Source organism: Schistocerca cancellata, chromosome 2, assembly GCF_023864275.1.
Source record: "Schistocerca cancellata isolate TAMUIC-IGC-003103 chromosome 2, iqSchCanc2.1, whole genome shotgun sequence".
In the NCBI taxonomy this organism is placed as follows: domain Eukaryota; kingdom Metazoa; phylum Arthropoda; class Insecta; order Orthoptera; family Acrididae; genus Schistocerca; species Schistocerca cancellata.
The window spans coordinates 288,362,903-288,382,934 of record NC_064627.1 but is presented as its reverse complement, the minus strand read 5'-3'; the positions used below and the strand labels follow the sequence as shown (position 1 = coordinate 288,382,934).

The 20,032-nt window shown below is 43.6% G+C and overlaps 1 protein-coding gene across 2 annotated transcripts in view; it reads right to left on the bottom strand.

Annotated features, from left to right (window-relative positions):
- LOC126161641 (uncharacterized) overlaps nucleotides 1–20,032 on the bottom strand; it is a 375,151-nt gene that overhangs the window by 11,991 nt on the left and 343,128 nt on the right. For both annotated transcript variants that reach the window (XM_049917608.1, XM_049917610.1), the window contains exons 8-9: nucleotides 12,031–12,404; nucleotides 8,733–8,894 (exon numbers count right to left, since the gene is read on the bottom strand). In XM_049917608.1, the coding sequence (XP_049773565.1) occupies nucleotides 8,733–8,894; nucleotides 12,031–12,404 (536 nt within the window). The remainder of the gene's footprint in view (nucleotides 1–8,732; nucleotides 8,895–12,030; nucleotides 12,405–20,032) is intronic.

The window sequence follows — 20,032 nt, the reverse complement described above, 5'->3', positions numbered from 1 at the left end:
GGACCGCTCATGATTGGCATCACGTTCTCTTCACTGATCAGTGTTGCATATGCCTTCAACCACACAATCGTCGGAGACGTGTTTGGAGGCAACCCGGTCAGGCTGAACGCCTTAGACACATTGTCCAGCGAGTGCAGCAAAATGGAGGTTCCCTGCTGCTTTGGGATGGCTTTTTGAGGGGCCCACATACGCCGCTGGTGGTCATGGAAGGCGCCGTAACGGCTGTACGATACATGAAGGCCATCCTCCGACCGACAGTGCAACCATATCGGCAGCATATTGGCGAGGCATTCGTCTTCATGGACGACAATTCGCGCCCCCATCGTGCACATCTTGTGAGTGACTTCCTTCAGGATAACGACAGCGCTCGATTAGAGTGGCCAGCATGTTCTCCAGACATGAACCCTATCGAACATGCCTGGGATGGATTTAAAAGGGCTGTTTATGGACGACATGGCCCACCAACCATTCTGATGGATCTACACCGAATCGCCGTTGAGGAGTAGGACAATGTGTACCAACAGTGCCTTGATGAACTTGTTGATAGTATGCCACGACGAATACAAGCATGCACCAATGCAAGAGGACGTGCTGCTGGGTATTAGAGGTACCGGTGCGTACAGCAATCTGGACCACCACTACTGAAGGTCTCGCTGTATGGTGGTACAAAATGCAATGTGTGGTTTTCATAAGTAAAAAAAAGAGCGGAAATGATGTTGATGTTGATCTCTATTCCAGTTTTCTGTACAGGTTCCGGAACTCTCGGAACCAAGGTGATGCAAAACTTTTTTTAATGTGTGTATTTTGAAGTCCTAGCCATGCTCTACATATCTGATCAATATGAATCAAATCGGTGAGGGCAAGTACGTACGGTCCCTTTGCCTACATAATGGTGTCTTGCTTTCTGCTTGTGACGTAGGGAACGTTTTTGCTTCCTATTGGTTTATTTGGTACGTTGACGAAATATCGCAGAATGTATTTTGTATTTCACGTGACGAAATGCCTCCTCAGCGTGAAACAGCATGAAGTGAAGTCACGTCAACGTTAGCTAACTCGTCCAGTGTGCCGGTGGCTTCAGGTCGTCCTCGCATGTGTACGTGGAGCGAGCTGGACAAGGTCTGTGATATCATGACATGGAATTTCATGTCACAAGACACTCCCAACGTGGAAGACAGACTCCTACGCATAAAGCCACCTTCACACAGGACGTAGCTTACAACGTACAGTGCTGATGAGGTCTCTACCGTGCAGTTGAATGCGGAGAAGAAACCCGGCTTCTTCATACGGTACTTCTACCACGACATGATCGCGTGCTACCGTAGGGCGCTCTAGTTACAAGTATCTGCTAGCGCTTGTGCAAAATACCTCGTGACCCGTGCAGAAACTCATTGCCGTTCTTAGCACTGGGAGAGTTCACCCCTCTGTTCTGAAGGGGCGGCCGCTTTGTTTGCTGATGCCTGCTGAATTGTGCACTACATCGTTATAAGTGGCCACCTCACTTGTTTATGTGCTGATTGTCTTATTTGGCTTTATAGTCAGAGGCCACTCAGTTGTAGAATTATTGTTAGTACTCGCATAACCTGTTAATACAGTTGATTTGCTGACTATAGCTGTTAGGCATTCTACTGTTGAAACGTATGCCACACAGTGTTCAAACCAGACTTTGTGGCAAGTAGGGACAATGAATCTAGTCCTACAGGACCCCTGCTCGATTACTGAACTGTTAAATACCACCAAAATTTTAGCTAGACTCGAGTTGATTTTCTTACGTAAATTATATAGTTCTTACCTGTGTATGTTCATAGATTTCTTATTGTCAGACACAATTTTTCCGTCAATATATTTTTGTGTTTTATATATCGGTATATTATCAGGTATCAGTCTTACACCAAGAAAATTAGCACTTAGTATATTAAAAGTATATGATCTGAGAAGAAGTCCACATTAGATGCAATAATTTTCATTCTTCAGTGTTATACACAAACAGAATGTCTCCATTTATGATTTTGTTAAGTTTACTATCAATAATGGAATCTACCTTACAAAAATAGCAGGAAGTTTTCATTTTTTAGATGTTCAAAGTTTGCAACCTTCATTATTAACTATTAGGCCTGTAAATTTTCACTTAAATATTTATTTTCAGAAAGAAGTATATAATAAAACTGGAAACAGTTTCAATAACCATAACTGTATTCATGCAACTTGGATTTACTACCTGTTCTCGAAGGTTCTGAAACATATGTTCACAATATATATATACTCACAATTTTTGGGGGCCAAGTGCGTCAGAGTTTGGTACTGGTCTTCATGAGATTAGTCCGAGGAGCTCTCGGGTTCTTATCAGTCAGTTTTTGATGAAGTTCTTTAAACAATGTGAAAATGATATATTTTCTACATTGTTTATTTAAAAATTTGTTTTTATTAATTATGTTAAGTGCCAAACAAACACCGATTGTGAACTGAAATTGTTAATTCTTCAGACGAAGTAAATAGTAACACCCAGGATTTCATTATATAGAATACTGCGCAGTAGTAGTAGATCGCTAGACGCTGAAGCTATCTTGTAAAGGTAAGTACTTGTTTTGAATTTAATGTAATGTAACCTACCTTTAACCCAGGAAATCAAAGCTACAACATGAGAACATGTTATTACGAAGAAGTAATACAATATATTCATTGAGGAACATATAAGATTGGTTCATTACAGGGGTAAGCTTAAGAATCAATATTTGTGTTATACTTATAGCGATAACAATAGTAACACCAGTACTAGTAGCAGTACTGGTGTGTTATTTACATACAACATAATAGTAGTACCATTGAGATGGATATATAGGATCGCTGAAGAAGTGATCATTCTATTAGATGGAAATATTAAGAACAATCCACTCACTTAATTTACATAAACATTTTGCTTTGATGTAACGATATTTCTATAGACTCTCTCCCTCACAAGGCATCTATTGCGGAGTGGTGTACAGCTCTTATCCACTTTGCTGCAAGCCTTTCAGTAGGGAAACCGTTTAAACACGATTCATTAATAATCACAAACATAACAGAAGCCAGTGTTTTTGTTTACACTCCACTCCGGAGCTTAGTAAGTATTATTCACTATACTAAACCCCCTTTCACACTCTGCAGAAAATACTGGTTTTATTTGTATCCTTTGCATCAGATCCCATAAATTTTTACAAATTAAATTTTCCTTTTCCACTTGCTTGAACAGGCACATTTCCTTAATTAATTTTACAACAACAGAACTGTCACTAGTTGAAGCCACTAATTTCATGGTCTTACAGGTAGGAGTCGATTTTGGCATCACCAAATAACATTAACTTATTTTCTTCCTGTGGTCACCACATTTTATTTAAAATGTCACACTGTTTCAAGAATAAATTATCACTACCAACGAAAAACCTTGCAGTTGTGCTGTCCATTAATCCTTGAAAAACATGGTACTTGAAATTTGTGAACAATTCAATCACTCTGTCTGAAGGTTCGAATGATCCTTGAATGTTTTAGTAGCTGAATATTCGACTTCATCAGCTTGTGTAATCTAATGACTTTTCATGGGCAGAGTAGGCAGACTTAGTGCATATCAGTGATTGCAATGAAAATGAACCAAATGCTCAGAATTTTTGTAAGTTGTTCGTCATTTGTTTTTAAGATTCACGCACTCCCTCGTTCTTTAGAGACAGACACTTCTCTCCTTCCTGCCTTGGACGTTCAATATGTAAGCAATAGTAATTCTCGTTTATAATGTGTCAACATGAAAATGTGTGTTTATTTTAAATAATAATAATCATTATTTTCCCAGTTAACAGACCAGGCGTTGAGTTTTTGTAAGTACTTGTAATGTTTTCCGGAAAAACAGTTTGCCGACGAACAATTAGCAGCCGTTTTTTACATCTCATGCAGATCTCTACTGACGGTAACAAACTTTTTCAGAGCCTGCAGTTATTAATTCTCTAAAAAGTCCGATAACTTGGCGCGATCAATTTGACACGCCTGCAATAATTATTCAGGCAGCAGACAACGGTTCGACACATTTCAGTCTCAAAATCACAATAACTACCAACATTTGTCGTTTGGCCCATTTTATTCTTCCTCTCGGACTGAAAGGGAGAGTTATAATGTCCCCTATATCGAAACCATTCAGTGCCTCCAAAACACGTGAGTTTTAAAAAGTAAGAACGGGTCGTATTCTATACATATGAGATACGCTGTTCTAAAACCGCTCGCGGTCGCTTGTAATGTCTCTACATTCTTTTCTTCCCACTTTCTGCAACCTTCAGAGAAAGATTTTTCGATTACTTCCTTTTTCCTATCATTCAAAATAGATTCTCTCTTTAAGTGAAATTTGCTCCTACCATAATTTTATCATTTAGCTTTTTGCTGTTGTTTGCATTGAATCCTTCAGTAAAAGTTAGCTCAATGTGCGTTTTAATATCTTTAAGAGCACCGTGATTTTGTATTTCTGAGCGGTACAGGCATGTAACGCTCCTGAATCTGTTTGATAAAAGCCAGAGGCGAATTCCTTTCCGTTTTTGAAATCCGGTTTTGTCGACACATCCCCCGATTAGTGTAATACACTTGTTATTTTCAGTAACAGATATCAGTTCCAATGTTGCAGTTTTTTACTAAGACGCTGTAATACTAATATTCCTTGAAGTTGAAGCCTGAGATTCGAACTGGAATAAATCACTGTCATTACTTTCCGTAACTTTACGCTTTATCGTCACAAATTGAACCACGCTGACCAGGAATAGAACACTAACTGTTTCAAGAAATTGAAATGCAAGCTACAGTCGTAATGGCTGGCGCAGAACTGTTGGAAATGTGACCCTAAATACCAAGCCATTTAATGAACCTGAGAATTGTTTACCGTTTAGCTTACTTGGTATTAGCAATATGGATTCTTTTGCTTACATCTCGCTCTCGTACCGCGTATAACCCCCGTCGAACGTATTCTGCGTTTTCTATTTTCAAAGAGCAGTAGTAATACTTACAGTAAAAAGAAAAAAATACTTCCCTGGCAGGGAAGAAATTCTTCTTTGAGAGGCCGGGGAACTATTTAATGAGAGGGGGAAATCTCCTCATCCTCCTCCCCCCCCCCGCCCCCCTTTTATTCGAAGACTGATGACAGAGCGCATCTGCGTAATAATGTTCGTTATAGTAATTTGCACTTTCGGCGTTGTACAGACACTATCTTTCTTTAATTGTATCTGTCAATGCACACAAGACATCCTCTGTCGCCGGCCTAGGTAGCCGAGCGGTTCTAGGCGCTACAGTCTGGAGCCGTGCGGCCGCTACGGTCGCAGGTTCGAATCCTGCCTCGGGCATGGATGTGTGTGATGTCCTTAGGTTAGTTAGGTTTAAGTAGTTCTAAGTTCTAGGGGACTGATGACCTCAGAAGTTAAGTCCCATAGTGCCATCCTCTGTCCACGCAGCCGTGATGCTCTTCATGTACACCCAGACATCAAAACATTGCCATGTAGCTCGTTGACGTTAAAATTCACGGACCATTTGAGGACTGCTTATAGCGCAGAGAGTAATTGGCCAATGGAAGATAAACTAACTCTGAAACCAAGATTTCCTCCAATATAGTGATAATACAGAACCTCTGAGAAAAGGGACCTTGTTTTAGGGCACGTTTTTTATACAACTTTGACGAGTGATTCAGTTGCGTTCTGAAACGAAAACAATTCGCAAAGTGAGTTTAGAGAAATATGTATAGAATCAATCAAGTGACATTCAGTTTCGAAACTGAGCATTATTCGCTCTGTGAGTGCAGAAGACGATGCAGAAGTTATCTTTAGGCCACATCTATCGAACGTCAAAGTTCAGACGTCATAATTACTCGTAAAAAGCCATGAAACATGTTTGTTTGAGATTTCTATTCCTGACGAACTGCAGCTTCTTTTTCGTCAGTCTTCCCCTACGATTTTTACCCTCTACAGTTCCCACTTCAACCATGAATGTTGTTCCCTGTTGTCTTAACATGTGCTATCACTGTCCCTTCTTCTGGTCAGTGTTTTCCGTATGTTCGCTTCTCCGCCGATTCTGTTGAGGACTTCCTCACTCATTATCTTTCTTACTTACTTTCCTGACCGCACAAACCGCAGTTGGCTTTTGGCCTCTTTAGATGTCTCCTCCAGAGCGTCTGGTCCTTGTCATCTTTTTCCCTTGCTCCAAGCGTCTGAAGATTCTCGGCCACCTGGTCTCTGCACCTTATTTTCAGTCTCCCACAAGATCTTCGTCCATCGGCTTATGCTCTCGTACTTCTTTCAATCTAGCATCCTCTTCTCTTCTACAGACATGGCCGCCACATCTCAACCTCATTGTCTGATTCATAAGACATTTTCCTAAGCTCCCTAATTTTCCTTCTACGCCATTCTCCTCCCTCAGAAACTGGTCCAAATTTCTTTCACAGGATTTTATTTCCAAAGACCTTTATCATTCTCCTGTATACCGTACTTCTCTTTTATCCTAATTTCTACCCGATATAGTAATACAGCTCTTATTATAGTTAGTATATCCTTATCTTACTTCCTCGAAAAAAAATGGATGACAGTAATTAGTTGAGTGAAGACGCTCTGGATGTCGCTTTGATCCTCGCTTCTGTTTCTAATTTCTGTGTTGTTTACTATAATCTACAGACAGTTAAACCCATCTACTTTTTCAAACATGGTTATCAATCTGAAGATTTCCCCTTTATATTAGTCCTGTAATTTCTTTCTGCCCTCATGAATTTAATTCATCGTCATTTACCTCTAGACCCCTTTTTTAAAAAAAAAAATCCTTTCTTGGCAGGTCATCTATATTTTCAGAGATTAATTCTACATCACCTGCAAAGCTAAGTATATTAATTTTTATTCCTGTGTTAACTGCATTTTTTAACAGGCTACTCATTTTTCACCATCGTACTGTAACAATAATCACAAACACTGTGATTCTCTTCTTTTCCAGTTTCTTCACAGTCCAGAGTTCTTTGCACCCCGTACTCTGTACTGTGTACAATGATTATTCCATTTAACAGGCCCTATAACTGTCCCAGCCTTTCAGTGAAGGCAGCAATGCCATCAGCAAATCTTATAATTAATGTCCTTTCACTCTGAATTATAACCCAACTATCCTATCCTCTGCTTCCACCATTGGTTATTCGAAGCACAGGTTGAACAGTAGGGGAGAAAGACTGTGTCCTTGCGTTATGTCTCTTTTATTGTGAACACTTCTTTCTTGGTCTTCCACTCTTATTGTTCCCCCTCGTATCTAGTGCGTACTGAATATTATCTGTCTTACATTACAGCGTGCACCAATTTTTTCTGAAAATCTCAAACCTTTAATTCCATGTTTCATTGTCAAGTACATTTCCTAGGTCGACAAATTCTGTGAAAGTATTTAGATTTATCATACACCTAGCCTCCTTTACGAAGCCTCATTGGTGCCTTCATCTTTCCTAAAGCCGAAGTAATTGTCATCTAGCAGACCCATTCATCTGTAAATTACTCTTGTGATTGACTTGGGCGCATGAGCTGTTGAGCTGATTCTGCTCAGAAATCACTCCTTAGCAGATGTAGCCACTAGAGCACTGGTAAACACGCGTGAGCGATGTTCGTTCCCCATCATCAGTTTGCACTTGATGTGGGAGCACGTTGTCGGCCGTTTCCTCATTCGTCGTCGTGGGAGTGGGTAGACTAAAGGAAAACGTGTTAGGGAGTGTATCATGTGGCTAAGGAAACATGAACTCACAGTTTCGTCACGACGTAACTCCACTAACTAATGTTAACGACGTTTCTTTCCAGAGTGAGATTCATACGAAGAAATGTCGCTGTGGCAAATCTGTCTTTGCAAAATGCTCGTGGTGTACGGAATTTCTATGTTTCGAATGTTTCTGTGATTGTTATAATTCAAGGGAAAGCACCAAATTTTCCTGAAGAATAAACATAAGAATAAATTATAAGAATTAAGAATTGATATAAGAACAAAATATAAGAAAATGAGAATTTAAAAAGATTGTGATCCCTGAAAATACCATACACATATATAATGAATAGATGACACGTATTGTCCAACCTAGCTATAATTTTACAATTAAGATAACGCCCTTGTATCCGTAACTTGATAAGAAACGTTTGTATAGTAACCTTCTACGGACGTGGGTAGATAAAGGAAAGAAATAAAATAAAATAAATAAAAACAATTGGGACACAAAACTAGCTGTGACACTAGCCATTGTGCCACTAGTTGGGGCGAGCTTCTCTCACACTAAAAGGCATCTAAACAGCGTCGAAAACTTTGACAGTCATTTTCTCAGAAATGGTAGAATATCGCCGGTCGGGGTGGCCGAGCGGTTCTAGGCGCTACAGTCTGGAACCGCGCGACCGCTACGGTCGCTGGTTCGAATCCTGCCTCGGGCATGGATGTAGGTGATGTCTTTAGGTTAGTAAGGTTTAAGTAGTTCTAAGTTCTAGGGGACTGATGACCTCAGCAGTTAAGTCCCATAGTGCTCAGAGCCATTTGAACCATTTGGTCGAATATCTACCGATAAGCCGACAGGCGTGTTATTTTGGCTCCTGTTCCACGATCTGAATTTCTAGGAAGTCGGGTTATGGCACTTCCGTGTTCTCCTCGTGAGTCACTAGGAGAGTCAACATCGATCATATTCGGTTACTTCCATCAAGCTTCGCGAAGTGCATTCGCGCTCTGTCGCACACAGGGCTCTTACCTACCTGGCCACCAGCAGCCGTGCGTCGCGGACTTCGGCGAGCGTCAGCCGGGCGCACTCGCGGTGCGAGCCCAGGAGCAAGTTCAGCTGCGTCACCACGAAGGTCGCTGCGCGCACCGCCTCCTCGCTGTCTGTCGATACCGGGCGACTCTCCTGGCACGTGCACCTGCACACAACCACCGTATTTGCTGGCGACGCCTATACTAAAAATTGTGGTGATATAACTGTTTTTGTTTTCACGGCATTCCGCTCGTTTTTAGGGACGTGGAAAATATATCGATAATGTATCCATTTTACTGCCTTCTGAGCTCCGTGCGTATGGTTTATATTATTTTAATAAATACAGCAACCAGCCACTTTGTTATGTATTTGCATTTAAGCTAATAGGCGTTTCGGGCTTTCACTCATCTTCAGTTAACATAATACATATTCGAAGTTTATTCAGTACATATTCACAACGTAGACAGCAAATTTAACACTGCAGTCGCCCTGTGCAAAACAATAATTTAGTTAAATTACTAAAATTCGTGAGTTGCATGTTTACGATGTACTGCTGTTTACGTGTATTTACTTTCTACCCTGCTTGTTGTTATGCCGATTTCCGCCCTTATGGATGTGGCAGAAAGATTTTTCTTTGCTTCTGTTTTGCACAAAACACACCAGTATCCGCCATGTTGCCGACTGACTTCTTTGTTTACATCCTAAAATACATCTATGGTCAAAGATTACAGTTTGCTTACAGGTTATGTTATAGTTGAAATTGTATTTTGCTTACAGTTTCTGTACGACTAAAAATAAAAAACTGTTTGACATGAATGTGCTGAATACATTAATGGTTGCTAAATAAGTGGGTTAGTGATTGTTTGTGTTATATGTTGTAATATAACAAATGAAAATAATGTAGTACATTTTGTATAGAGGAATTCATATTACTATTTTTCTTTCCTTTTTACTCTCATAGTTGGAAAGATATTTATAAGCAACAAAGACAGGACAACAGGTTTACGTGAAGTAGAACCGTTTAATGTACCAGATGGATTCACACTGGTTTATTGTTTATAAATGTCATTACAACTGTGAGAGAGAAAGAAAAGGAATAAGAAAAGAAAGTAATGTTAATTCTTCTACATAAAATGTACTACATTATGTTTATTTATTATAAAATACCATATAACCTAAGCACTCACTAATACACTTTTTTAATAACCACGGAGAATTATCAGCACTCTGACATTAAAAAATTTCAGATATTTTAAGACACACAGAAACAGTAAGCATAATATAACTTTGACCATAGCAGGACCTGTAAACAAAATGTAAGTGTTGACCACAGAGGTATTTTCCCGACGTAAATAAAGACGTCAGTCGACAACATGGCAAATTCTGTGCTGTTTTTGTGCAAAACAGAGCTAAAAAAAAGTGTTTATCCCACGTCCATCAGTCGTATTGCCCCAATACTACTCAGTGCAAAAAACCGTACATAAATTTTCATGTTTTGTAAAAATAAAACTGAACACAATATCGTTCGATACAATTATTTAGAGAGAGAAAGTTTTATATTTATGAAGAAAATACCTTTGAAAACAATAGAAATATGATTTTTCAATATACTTTCTCGCCAAATGTCCTTTTAACCTAGGGAACAGGTGATAGTCACTGGGCGCCAAGTCAGGACTATAGGGTGGGTGGGTGATTGTGTTCCACTGAAACTGTTGCAGGAGAGCAACGGTTTGCCGAGCGATGTGTGGGCGAGCGTTGTCATGGAGAATGTGTACATCCTTGCTCGATATTCCTCTTCTCCGGTTCTGAATAGACCGTTTGAGATTTTTCAGAGTCTCACAGTAACTGTGAGCGTTAATTCTGGTCCCAGTGGGCATAAAGTGGACCAAAAATACCCCTTTCCGATCCCAAAAAACAGTTGTCATGATTTTACCGGCAGACTGTGTTTGTTTGAATTTCCGCGGCTTTGGCGAAGAAGAATGCCGCCACTGGCGTGATTGTTGCTTGGTCTCAGGTGTAAAGTGGTGTGCCCAGGTTTCGTCACCAGTGACAATCGAGTCCAAAAAGTTGACCCTGTTCGGCTGCAAGGTGGTCCTCAGTCAGCATGCGTGGCACCCATCTTGCGCACACCTTCCGGTAGTTCAATGTTTCCGTTAAAATTCTATGAATAGTGCTTCGGGAAACCTAAGGAACCAACGTGCAGAGATCAACCAGGGTGATCCGCCGAGCCGGCCGATGTGGCCAAGCGGTTCTAGGTGGTACAGTCTGGAACCACGCGACCGCTACTGTCGCAGGTTCGAATCCTGCCTCGGGCATGGATGTGTGTGATGTCCTTAGGTTAGTTAGGTTTAAGTAGTTCTGAGTTCTAGGGGAGTGATGACATCAGAAGTTAAGTCCCATAGTGCTCAAAGCCATTTGAACCATTTGATCCGTCGATCTTCACGCATGCTTTGCTCAACCTTCAACACTGTCTGCTCAGAAATTGACGGTCTCCCGCTCCTTTGTTCGTCATAAATTTCGGTCCGATAAGCTGCAAACTCTCTACACCACTTACGAACATTTTTGACTTTCATGCCCGACTCACCATACACTTCCGTCAATTAGCGATGGATTTCAATCGGCGCAGTGCCCTTGGTGCGTTCAAAAACCAAACAACTGCCCGCAGTTCGGACTTGGCGGTAACATCCTACGGGAGCTCCATTCTCAACAGCTGCCAAGCCAAGACTGATCTTCTCAGCGCGGCGTGCGCATGTTTACACACAGCGCGTGAAGCACTCTTCGTAACAGTGTGACCAACTGCCACACAAATAGAGTTCTGTACTTATAAAAAAATAGGAGACCTAACTTTTGGGATTACCCTCGTATAATTCCAGTGTGGTTATGGGGTTATACTGACCCCAGTGGCACTGGAAAAAAAACACTCCGTCTACAGGCGGCAAGTGGCCCATCGGGACCATCCGACCGCCGTGTCGTCCTCAGATGAGGATGCGGATAGGAGGGGCGTGGGGTGAGCACATTGCTCTCCCGGCTGCTATGATGGTATTCTTGACCGAAGCCGCTGTTATTCGGTCGAGTAGCTCCTCAATTGGCATCACGAGGCTGAGTGCAACCCGAAAAATGGTAACAGCGCATGGCGGCCTGGATGGTCATCCATCCAAGTGCCGACCACGTCCGACAGCGCTTAACTTCGGTAATCTCACGGGAACCGGTGTATCCCAAGTGGCACTAGGAGGGTTAAATATGTGAGTAGAGCGGAAGTAAACACGGATTGGATGGTTAGCAGCCAGTGAGACGAAGCTCACCAGTGTGGCTCGACGCCGGCGGAGGCGCAGGTCCTGGCGGCGGGTAGCTCCGTGAAGAGGCTGAGTCCCCGCGCCGCCTGCGAGGAGTCGGCGGAGGCGGCCGCTTCGGCGGCGGCGCGGCTCCGCAAGCGCAGGGAGTCTGCGTCGAGCCCGCGCGGCGCGTGCGCCACGTCGAGCAGCGTGCGGTGCAGGTCGAAGGGCGTGCTGAGGCGGCGCGCGTTGCGCCGCAGGTTGGCCGCCGCCGCCGGGTAGCGCTGCTGGAAGCCCGCCGGCAGCAGCACCGACAGCATCGGCAGGCGCTCCTCCAGGCGGCCCTGGTACGTCTCACGGATCGCGCCCCACCGAATGCCGTGGTCGCTCATCACCACCACTATCTGCGCGCACGTCCAACACTCGTAAATGCAAAGCAGTGCCGGCAAAATTGTGCAGTGATATCAAAGCTACATCAAAGAAAATCTTCGTCCTTCCCACCACCTCCCGCAGCCCAAGGGCCGTAGTTAATATCTACGAAGATTGTTCAATAAGTAATGCAATACATTTCTTTCCCTGTCAGTTTCGGTTGAAAAAAAGTGGGATTTCTTGCGGAACGTCCGGGAATATTCCCGCTTCAGCCCCTATAGTTACAAGAAGTTCCCATAGGTGGCGGCGCCACATAACCTTCAAAATGACGTCTGTAATGGAGGTGCGTTCAGAACACAGAATTGTCATTGAGTTTGCTTTGGTGGAAAACTAGAGCACTGCAAATATTCAGAATGTCTACGGAGAGTTGTCAGTGAACAAAAGCGCTGTGAGTCGCCGGGCGAGGCGTCTGTCATCATAGCTACAACGTCATGCAGACCTTGAAACTTCTTTATTTAAATGTGTGTGTCCGTACTTAAATTGACTGAACACCTTATCCTCAGCGTCTTCTTCCCCTCCCTCACCATTACCTGTGCCACCATCTATGTCCGCTCCACTGCTCCTCTTCCTTATGACTTCATCTCGCACCTCCTCCACCTATGTGATTGCCGCCGACCTCAACATTCATAGCCGCACTCCTGCCGCCCTTCGGCGGTGGCATCAGTTCCTCTCCACGATCCAGGGTGACCTTGTTCCCCTTCCCCAGCACACCCGACCCGAAAGTGCCACCACCTCAGATGTTGCCACTGCCTCCACCAACCTCCTTGGGCGTATCGCCGTCGCCGTCGCCGTCCTTGACCCCACAGGTAGCGATCACCTCCCCGTCCTTCTCACCATAACGTCTGCTCACAGCCCCCCTCCAGCTCCGCACCCTGCACCCCCTCCTAAGACCGTCCATGACTACCACCGTGCCAACTGGGATGCCTACCAGGACTCGATCTCCACCCAGGTGGAAAGCCACCCTCTTACCTATCGCCATCCTGACGACATCATCCACGTCTCGTCCTTCCTTCAGAAGGTAATTACTGACGCTGTGGAGGCCCATGTTCCTACTAAAACCATCCACCCCCACTGTCCCACTCTCCCTCCACGGGCTATCCTCCTCCTCCGTGAATCCCGCCACCTCTATCGCTCCTTCCTGCGCACTCGTGACAGAGATACACTCCAACGCCACCGGCAAATACAGCGACATGTACGGAACCTTATTACAGCAACGAAACGCCGAGACTGACGCCAGACCTGCTCGTGACTCAACGCCACCCTCCCTATCAACTCCTCCAATTACTGGTCTGCCTTGCATCGCCTCACTGGTTCCCTTTCCACTCCCCACTACCCCCTTCTCCATAACGATCGCCCCATTCCTGACAACCTCAGTAAGGCCAACCACTTCGCTTCCCACCATTCCCAGGTCTTCTCCATCCCAGATTATCCCCACTTTGATTATTCTCTTTTCCCCACCGTCATGGAACGTGCCAATACCTCGGTCGCTCCACTTGCTCCTAGTATGCAGTACTTGGGGCAGTTGCCCCCCCTCCAACATAAACACTCCCATCACAGCACAAGACATTAAACTTATCCTCCAGTCCAAACGCAACACAGCCCCTGGTCACGACTGTGTCACCTACCGCCACCTTCGAGAAAGCCCCTTTCCTTCCTGACTGTCTTCGCCCATCTCTATAACGTCATCCTCTCTACTGGCTTCTACCCTGACCTATGGAAGACCTCCCACATCCTCTTATTCCTCAAACCCAACAAGCCCCCTTCTGCCGCCTCTTCCTATTGTCCTATTTGCCTCACCTCTGTCTTCAGTAAGGTCTTCGAATCCACCCTCTCCCACCGTATCCATCAGCACTTTACTCAACACCACCTCCTCCCCTTTACCCAGTGTGGCTCACGACCCTCCTTCTCCACTGAAGACCAACTCCATAACGTCATTCACCTTCTGTCCCTCCAGCTCAACTCCCATTGCTCTACCATTTTTGTTTCCCTTGACCTCCAAAATGCCTATGACCATGTATGGCATCCCGGTCTCCTCTTTAAACTCCAAACCTACGCCCTGCCTATCAGATTTGTCCATCTGGTCGCCTCCTTCCTCTCGCACCGTCCTTCCTATGTCACCCTCCACAACACCAACTCCCGTATCTTTTATCCCACTGCTGGCATCCCCCAGGACTCTGTCCTCTCCCCTCTCCTTTATCTCTTGTATACGGCTGATATGCCCAAGCCTCCCCCACCAGTCCACCTTCTCCAGTATGCTGATGACACCGCCTTCCTGGCTCTCTATCCTACACTTCAACAGTCCCAACGAACCCTCCAAATCCACCTTAACCAGTTCACCACTTGGTGTAACCAGTGGTTCCTCCGTCTCAACCCCTCCAAAACCCAAGCAATCATCATAGGCTGCACCATCTGCTCCTTTCGTCTCCATGATTTCTACCTCACCCCTCATGGTCGTCCCATCCAGCTCACCCCCACCCTGAGATACCTTAGCCTCACCCTCGACCGACACCTCACCTGGACCCCTCATCTCCAGAGCATCCAGCAGAAAGCCCATACCCGCCTCCGCCTTCTGAAACTCCTGTCTGGCCGGACATGGGGATTGCATCCTTCTACCATCCTCCACACCTACAAATCCCTCATCCATCCTACACTCTGTTATGCCAGTGTTGCCTGGATCTCCGCACCCACCTGCTTTTACAAGGCCCTCCAAATCCTTGAACGCCATACGCTCCGCCTTGCCTTCCATATCCGCCTTCCTTCCCCCACACGGTTCCTGTATGAACTGATCCCCTTCCCCCACCTCTTCCTGTTCCTCCAACATCTTCACATCCCTTACATTGTCTGCAGGCTTGATCCCCCCCCATGCTCTGGTTTCTTCCTTCCTCTCCACACCCCACCTGCTGCTGTGCTTCTATCGCTGTATTGCTCCCTCTCTCCACCTCCACACCCTCCATCTCCTTCATCAGGGCAATTTCCAGCGCCTCCCCCTCCCGGATGATGAACTTCACCATGACATCTACCCTTCCTTCCAACTATAACCTGGCCTTGTTCCCCCCCCCCCTCTCCAGGGCCCCCTTTTTTCTCTCCCGTCCTCCTCCCAGAGCGAATTTTCCTCCTTCCCCCCCCCCCCGAGTCCCTGACCCAATCCTTGCCTCTTTCCTTCCCACATCCCTCCCTACCTGGCCCTCTTCAGCGCGCCCCCCGCCCATCTCCCCCCTTTCCTCCCCTCTCTCCCTCCCACCCTTCTTCCGGTCTCCCTCATCTCCTTGCGCCTGGCAGATCCTCCGTTTTGATCATCATCAGTGTGCCACATCAGTGTTCTGTTTAGTGCTGTTTCTCCTGTCCGTCAAGAGGTGTGATTTTAATTGTGTGCTGCCTTGTGGTTCGCTATCAGTGTTTGTTATGTGCTACGTCAGCCGTCGATACTTTTATGCTCTGGTCATACTGTGCCTTGTGTTCTTTTAATTGTCGCAGTGTGTGGTTTTTAGTGTGCTCTACTTTTTTTACGGATTTTATCTCCATTTTACAGTCGCCCCTTGTTTTGTCTATTGCCTTCCATTATGTTCCCCCTTTTTTATATCTATGTCCATCATATTCTCTCCTTTGTATATTTTTGACTGTCTTCTATTGTTTGTTCTGTCTTTCGGCTGAAGAGCAGCGCATATACTGCTGCCAGCCCGCCCCAATGGGGAATTGAAATACAATAAACGAAAATACTTAAATTGATGAATGACTGAGAAGATGTAACTTCTACGTTATTTGATTCTGAAACAGATGAGTAAAAGTGAATGTACTGAGCCTACTTTCTCTTTACTTTTTTTAAATCAAGTCAACACTGACCCACAATATTCTATCACAACGCAATCTGACTGCTGAAAAAAGGGTAACCTGACTTCAAATAATTAATTCAAAAGAATGGCCCTGACTGAAGAGAAATCCTAACAATGATCTATGCATTTCATTAAGCACTTACCTCACAATAGTCTTCATTACGCGAAATACTGCAATACAGCGAGCGTCAATACTGCCAGCTAAATAAAAAATTCTAAGTACTAAAGCCACTAACAACTAATAGGCATGTGGTTAGCAAAGGAAAGATTTTGTTGCAAACCAAATTATGTATTTTTACCTTAATAATGTGACATCCAACTCAGGCACGAACATAAATCGTCGCTGACATCTAGTACAAGGGTATATAATCACGAATAATATTCAATCTCCAAGTCGAACATGTACAGATTGTTAGCCTACGTTAACACTTCAGACCTCTACCCTCCATCAATGCTAACTTCTCACATCTAACATCCACCACTGCTGGCCGTTCACCTCCAACTGCTCAACAGTACTTCCGTCACTGCTGGCGACTAACCTCCAAGTGCCCAACACTACTGGCGATTAACTTCCAACAACGAGTCCAACCAGCCACAGAGACTCTTACAAAGAAAGCGCAGTCAGATCCAATGCAAAGCGCTACACAGCGCTGCCAACACAGAATCAGCCCACTTACAACCTGTCCTATCTCGCGCGTGCCGGCCGGCCGCACACAGCTCTGACTCCTCCCGTGTTGGAAACCGAAGAGCGACTTCAGTGTTTACGTCCAAACGAACTTCTCCTTCTCCATGACAAACCAAGACGTCACACAAATCTGTGCAGTCGAAAGGAGTCCACAAAACTTCATTGGACTGTTCTTCCTCATCCAAACTACAGCTCGGATCTCGCACCTTAATACTTCCATCAGTTCGGCCTAATGAAGGATGCACTCCGCGAGAGGCAGTACGTGGATCATGGGGAGTTTGCTTATACGGCAAAATTTTGGCTCCGACGTCGACCAGTAGAATAGTACTATGCGAGCATACAGGCCCTCCCAGAAAGGTGGCTTGAAGAAGTCGCACTGAACGAAGATTATGTTGAAAAATAGGGTTTCGTAGCCAAAAGAGTCGGGAATAATATGGTATACTGGAATCCTGAATAAAAGTAACCTGTTTTCAGGAAAACATTTGTTGCATTACTCATTGAACCCACTGGTCTAAATGGCACGTAACAGATGACTTTTGCTGTTTGGGCTAAATTTAGGGTCTGTAGATCCCTAAGCTGACTAACCTCTAAAAATAGTTTCTTTTTCGCAATTCTCGAATCAAAAACCTATACTAGACATGGTATTGCGATAACTACCTTGCTTTGGTTGAAAGCTTCTGTTGGCGTTTTCTTCGTGTTTGCGAATTATAGTAGGGCTTTCTAAAACTCCAGAAAACACAATGTATTTCTCTTTTCTATTTCCCCAAACATATTGCAACTTCTAAATGCCATTTTCCGTGCATCTACATTTATTACTGTACAAAAGTATTGTACAAAGTGGATGGTTTTTTACTATTGTAGTCCTAAATACAGTAACATGTGCGTCTTTTTCCGTTTTGATTGCTCACCTGAAACTATACGAATTGTGAAGGGACAATTATGCAGGTCAGCTTGTATTTATGGCTTTTTACGGTTTGACAGCATGTCGTCTGCAAAGTAGTCAGAAGGCTTTGCTTGAAGAGTTATTAATTTTGAAAATACTTCTTCGAGAGTCAGACTGATGTACGTCCTGCACTTACTTATCTCGTTCTGTTATGCATCTTCGCGGTGCGGTATTTTTTTTTTTGCTGTGTCTTCCATATCTTTTACCCTTCTCTCCCACCTTATATAAAACTTTTTCATACACGAAACGAAATGCGGGACAAAACGGACCTCCACATATGCACGGAAAGACATTATATTATTGTTACCGTTCATTTATTCAGCATTCTGCTTCTACCGTATGTGGCGATAATTTTGAAAGTTTTTTGTGTGTTTTTGGATGAGTCTGCTGGGACAGAACTTATTTGATGTGGAACTCATTTGATGTGTGTGAGCACGCACGCAAACTTGTGTGTATGTGTGTGAGAGAGAGAGAGAGTGGGGGAGAGAGAGAGAGAGATGGAGAGAGAGAGAGAGACAAAAGGGGGCGGGAAGGGGTTGATCAGCAGGTGTTTTGTATAACAGGGGATGTTTAATACAGGCTATCACGTTTTCTTTCAGGAAATTTCTTGGTGTAGTTCATTAAGAGTTACAAATAATGTTTTTTTGCATAGTGTTGTGTAATAGTTCAGAACTTCGTTCCTTCTGTTACTGCTTTTGCATGTGGTAGTTCTCCTTTACTGCAAGTTTTCCGCAAAGACTGTTGCATTCTCTGAGGATCTCGAGATTTGTTCAATAGGCAATTTGAAAATAGTAAAACACACATGAACTCTGTATAAAATTTTACAGCAATAAATCAAGACCCATAGAAAATGGCACATATGTGTCGAAACATGTTTTGGTGGACAAAAATATGAAGGACAGGGTTTAACAAGACGCTGAGTTTAAAAACACAAATTTGAAAAATGCATCATTTAAGGATTACTATCAAATAAAATATAATATTTTACTATTCAGTTTATGGTTTCTTGAACTGATGCGATGAAAAATGAAAATAATTGAATTCATTAAGATGTTAAATAAGATTTATTAACATCCCTGTGGACACATATATTTTTTAAGGAAATAAAAAAGTTGATATTTCTGTCCATGCAAAAACTAGTATTTTAATTTTAAGGACGGGATTACATCTACAATCAAACGTGTATGTTAGGCAAATGCAATATAGCAAACGATATGAATCAACAAAATAAATTTCGTCAACATTATATTAAAATTCAACACTTTCTCAAATAATTAAACAACCTTAAAAAGTTAGTTTTAAGTAGGGTATTGACTAATTGGTTGGCGCCTTCACTTCTGAAGCTGTGTATGATATCTATGTAGGTAAGTTAGTACTCACAAAATATGACTTTCAATAATAGCACAGAGATTTGAAGTCTCTTTTTCAACAAATTCAATTTTGACAATGACCTTTTTCCACTGCTGTGTCTGATCATAAATGACAGGAACATTTCGATGTGGAGAAAATCGCGTTTGACGTTTCAAGGATTCTGATTTCGATGTAATTACGTATGGACAAAACCGTCTTTCTGTGAACTCGAACTATTTTCAAAGTACCAAAACACCGTTAACCATTCCTTTATGAGTCTGTGCAGTTTTACCAAATGAAATCCCGCAAGTGTGACCGGGCACCATTGCGAGTTTGACGCGAGAGGAGTGCAGAGTTTGAGAGAATTTATATCTGTGTCCACCGAAAAGCCCATAGGAAATAGTCTTCCACGACTATCAGGGAGTCCGCTTCAAAGTTTAAGGGACGATTAAAAATTTTCCGTTTGAGGGCGTTGGTGCAGCGTATATGCAACGTAACGCGTCACCGGTACAGGTATATAATCACCGACATGTAGGAATTTTTGTCTTTCCGACGTGCGTCCGGTAAATGCGGTAACGTAAACTATGGCAACCAAGGCCCTGCTATTCTTTACTTGGCTGCCGAAGGACAAACACCAGTAGACATCGATCGGAGAATAAAGAATTTGCTTGAGGCAGCAGGTCTGTCGAAAACCCCCTCGTTGAATGATGCGGGAAGAAGCAATGCTGCTTTATAGTACCGTAAGTCGCCATATCGTAAGGACCGTAACGCAGAAGTTACGCCAACTCGAGGGGT